Here is a 4,829-nt window from a genome sequence, read left to right on the forward strand (position 1 = left end):
GACTACTCTTCGTTGTGGTGCATGGGCTTCTCATTGCGGTGGCTTCTCTTGTTGCAGAGCACTGGGCTCTAGGCACGTGGGCTTCAGTAGTTGTGGCTCGTGGGCTCTAGAGCTCAGGCTCAGTAGTTGTGACGCATGGGCTTAGCTGCTCCGCGGCATGTGGGATCTTCCTGGACCAGGGCTCGAACCTGTGTCCCCTGCGTTGGCAGGTGGATTCTTAACCACTGCACCACCAGGGAAGCCCTGCAGAGCCATTATTGCCAGGCTCTGGAGGTCTTGCCTCTGTGAATCGTCCCTTCAGTAATGTGTCTTCATTTGAGTCCCCTCCAGGATCTGCTTTCCTGAGGGATCCTGATGGATACAGGAATAATATTTCTATTTATTGATACATGTGGAATAATATTCTTATATAAAGAATAATAAGTTTCTTGAGGGAAGTACCTTTCACACTGTTTTGCTGTTCTGTTGACTCTTCCCTATGGGAAAGGTTGTCTTTGCACATCTTGGCAATCTGAAAGATGGCAGAGGAAAGGTGAAGTGGAGAGCACGGAGCAAGGGGTGAGCTGTGCATGAAAGCATTTGAAGGCTCCTGGCACACAGTTGCAGCAGGGAGTGGCAGGGGCAAAAGGTGGGAAAAAGCAAGTGGGAAGAAATGTAGGTTATCAGAAAGCCAGTGGAAGAGACAGAGGTGTATGGCCCAGACTGTGGGGCATGAGGTCCAGCAAACAGCTTCCTAACTTCAGCCTAACTGCAGGGTCTGCCTCAGCACAGAGAAATGCCTGGCCTGAGGTCACCCTTTCCCTGAGCAGCCTGCTGGGCAGGAGGGGATATAAAGGCTTCGCTATTTTGGACCCATGTAGGAATTCTAACTGGCTGTACTCCCTGCTGGCTGATGAACGAGAATTTATGGCTAGAGCACCAAAAGCCTGACAGTAAAATAACTGGATTTTGTGTGCTGCAAGGAGCTTTCAGGCTTTCTTTACATGGAGGCAGAGGAACTCCCAAAGGGCACAAGAGTATGTGAGAACTGGTCATTTCTGATTGGGGATTCCAGTTGAATCTGTAAAGAGTTTTGTGTGGTTGTGGATAATCATCTACTTGAGAAGCATATGAGTTTGAGTTTGGTTCGAAAAACAGGGACAACAGGAATGTTTAAGAGGTAAAACTGTGGAAGATGAAAGTTATGAAGGGAGTATTTTCTCTATTCCCTCTTTACAAAAATGGAAACTGAAAAAATAAGGAGGGAAATACAAGTTTGATGAGTTTTGAAGAGTCTGGGTGCCTGATGCTGACTTAGCTTAGGAGCAGTGTGTGCATTCTCTAAGGCTAAGAGAACGAAGCAACTTGAAACATCTTTACGCATGTCATGACCTGGGCTTCTTCTCATCCTTCCCTACTAGAATCTGACCCACAGGGACAGCCCTTGTTCCCATCCCCATATCCCAATACCTAGACACCTCCACAGGGCTCAGAGTCAATGATCTCATTGAAAATATGTGGAGCTCTGCAGAGAAAGAGGCTCCCTTTCCTCGCTATGTCACCTGGTCCCACATCTCCCCCCACCCCCCCACCCCACCCCGCCCATGTTGGAAACTTCATGTCTGACCTCATGCTCCTCTCATTCCTTCTGGCTTATATCCTTTCCTGGTTGCTTCCCCAGAATCTAAGTGGGTGGCCTGGTTTAAATATGAGTCTCAATTCCTCTCTGTGCCACCCTGGTACTGTCTCTGAGGCAACAGGAAACACTCATTAAGAAAAATATTGCCCCCTCCTGAGCGGGTGGATGCTGAGAGGATGTGTCAGATCCCTGGCTAGAGACGACATAAGTGTTATCAGAACCCAAGGTCAAGCTAAAGTGAGGGCCACAGCAAAGGACGGTTCTTCCTTGCCAATAAGGTCCACCCAGACTGAGGTGAGGTCAGTCCTACTGCCAGACACACCTGATTAAGATTCATTTATGACGTCAGAGTCACACAAGCTGGCTTGAATCTCCCAGGCAGTATCCCTGCCTCTGGTCTTGTCCAAATACCATTCTGGCTTCTGCCCAGAATGTATCCTCATCTCCAACAGCCTGCTAATCATGCCCATACAATCAGATAAATTAGAAGCGCTGAGGGTTCTCTATCCACCACTGGGACATGTCTTTAGCTAGCTAGTTTGGGAAATCATGGTTTGGTGTCTCCATGCTCCAAGCCCCTTGACAAAACCAGCTTGCTTCCTTTGGCTCATGACTGGCACTCTGATGAATGTATTTTTCCCATTTCTTTTATCTCCTCTCCCTTTCCATGTTGGGAAGGGAGACAGTACATTGAGACCAAGACCCAAATATGGTGATGGTGCATGGCCAGAGTTGGGGCACAAGGAGAGAGAGTTGTTAAGGGAAATTACATTGACATTGATATTATCCAAATCATGTTTGATGTTTAATGGTTTCATACCTGTTGATTCTTCCCCAAGGCTGCCCAGCTCAGGAGCCATTTTCCAACCAAAAGATCAAAGGAAACTGAAATTCAGTTTTCAAATGTTTATTGAAATGTTGGGGAGAAACAGCCAACATATACATTCCTCATTTCTTCACAACTGACATTTTATCCACATGATAGGCTCTTCTCTGGCTTTGATCTAACTTCAGGTCTCCTTGGCAGTCCCCCTTCTGTTCTCTGTTGTTGCCTGGTGTCGTTTGAAGTCCACCAGGGCAGAGCCTGCTGGTGGAGTCACAAGTGGGAGCGGGAATTGCGATTGGCTGTAGGGAAAGGACAAGTTTGCAACAGGAACACCAGTTAGAACATGACCATTCATCCTCTTCCTGCCCAAACATGAACCTAGTTGGTAATGAAATTCTCATGCTGAGGTTTCAGGGTCCTATGAGAGTTAACTCCAAGAGCGAGGATCCGCGGGACAACAAGATCCCCCCTGTTTGACTGCTCTCCTACTCATCCCTCACTCACCGTCATTGCACCGTTTTCTACTCTTCAGACTGCCCTTCCGGTATTTTCTTTTGCTGCCACCTCTCTTGACTCCCTTGTGAGGACCTCGGTTCTTGCCCTTCCTCACGCCATGACTCTTTAATTTGCGGCTGGTGGCCATTGTACTTTCTGCCAAAATGAGGGGCTTTGTAGAGCCAGGAGGCCACAAGTCTGGGTATTTAAGGCCTTAGCGATTGTGACTGTGAAGGGGGTGTGGCTTAGCGGTGGGCAGGGCTCCACTGTGATGTCACTGGCCTTTGTTACACTTTGGTAATATATGTGAAATAAGGTGGCCCCTCTAATGCAGCTCAAGGCTACCCTCAATTTTGAGGTCTTTTTTTAATGATAAGTGAGGTTTCCCAGACAGGTGTTATTGAGCACCTAAATTCCAGCCCTGTGCTGGGCACCTGGAGAGTACAAGAGCCATTAAAATAGTTATCTCCTGTCTGTAGGAAATTTAATGGTTGTTGAGTGTGTGTATATGCATCATGTTTAAGTCTCTCTTACAGCATTGGGGGATAACAAATGTGTTTCTATAAGGACTTGACTCTAGGAAATCCAGTTCAATATGACCAAAACATAAATATTCTTTCTCTTTCATCTAAATCAAGTTTTCTCAACCTGAGCACTGCTGACACTATGGGCTAAATATGTGGGACTATTGTTGTTAAAAAACAAAATTTAACTGAGTAAATTTGAAGATCTAATTAGCTTTATTAAATCATTCTTGAACCAGGCAGCATCTCATCTGGCAGACAGAGAGATACTCCAAGGGGTTATACCACATGGAAGGCTTTTATAGTAAGGAGAGCTGGACAGGGAAAGGAAGTCATCAGCAAGGAAATAATGAGAGTTCATTGGAGGAAAGTAAAAGTTCAGGTGATAATGTCTTCTTATTGGCTGAGTTGCAGCCCTTTGCATTGGCTGGGCTTGTTGCTGGGTGATGGAAGTCTCCCTTCCTCCTGCTGGGGTAGTAAAGTAGTTGCACTTCCTGTTGGGGTCAGTGCCTGATGTCTTCCTGTTGGGGTCAGTAAATAATGTCTTCTTTTTGGCATGATTGACCATGAGCGGTAGGGTGTGAGAGCTCCCTGTATGAGTACTTCCAATTCCAATCTTAGCTGAAGTTTTCTTTTACTAATTTTCACATTGCCTTGTGCATTTGGCAGCATTCCTGGCCTGTACCCTTTAGATGCCAGTAGAACCCTTACAGCTGTGACAACCAAAAATGTATCCAAACATTGCCGGGGGGAGGGAGGGGCAAAAATCACCCCTGGTTGAGAACCATTGGCTTAGCCATTTTAAAAAAGTCAGTCTGCAAATATTTATTGATCATGTAGTATGTGCCATGCACTTAGTTGCTAGGAAAATAGTAGTGGGTAAAAACAGACGTAGACTCTGAGTTCATGGAGTTTTCAGCCTAGTAGGGGAGAAAGCTATTAATCAGACATCTACACTAATCAGTGAATAACTACTTCTCAACATGGTGCAAAATGAGGTTGGAGAGAGGAGCAGATACCAGACAAGCTCAAGTACATTGGGGAGCCATGGAAAAATGTTTAAGAGGATGACATGATAAGATTAGATGGCGGATGGATTGATGGGGAAGTGAAGTGAATAAAGGGAGAGGCTATTGACAATAGTGGGGGTTCAGGAGAGAAATATTTGAAAATGGCTTAAGCCCAGGCCAGTGGGTGTTGGTTAGGATGTAGAGATGTAGATAGGAGACAAAGACTTGGTGATGGATTGGATTTGGTTGGTGAGAGTAGAGGGTGTCAAAGGTGTGGATTTTATTTCTGTGTGATGCAGCTATGTAGAAGTTCGTGCCACTCACTGGGATAAAGGCCAAGCAAGGGGGCAATGATG

At 46.0% G+C, this 4,829-nt stretch overlaps 1 protein-coding gene across 1 annotated transcript; it reads right to left on the minus strand.

Moving 5' to 3' along the window:
- Window positions 1-2,509: 2,509 nt before the first annotated feature.
- On the minus strand, window positions 2,510-3,127 carry TNP1 (transition protein 1). The gene is made up of 2 exons (XM_036858780.1): window positions 2,949-3,127; window positions 2,510-2,743 (listed from the first exon to the last, which is right to left on the minus strand). The coding sequence occupies exons 1-2, from the start codon at window positions 3,085-3,087 to the stop codon at window positions 2,715-2,717; spliced, it is 168 nt and encodes a 55-aa protein (XP_036714675.1). The 5' UTR covers window positions 3,088-3,127; the 3' UTR covers window positions 2,510-2,714.
- Window positions 3,128-4,829: the final 1,702 nt, after the last annotated feature.

This window comes from Balaenoptera musculus, chromosome 7, assembly GCF_009873245.2.
Source record: "Balaenoptera musculus isolate JJ_BM4_2016_0621 chromosome 7, mBalMus1.pri.v3, whole genome shotgun sequence".
NCBI lineage: Eukaryota > Metazoa > Chordata > Mammalia > Artiodactyla > Balaenopteridae > Balaenoptera > Balaenoptera musculus.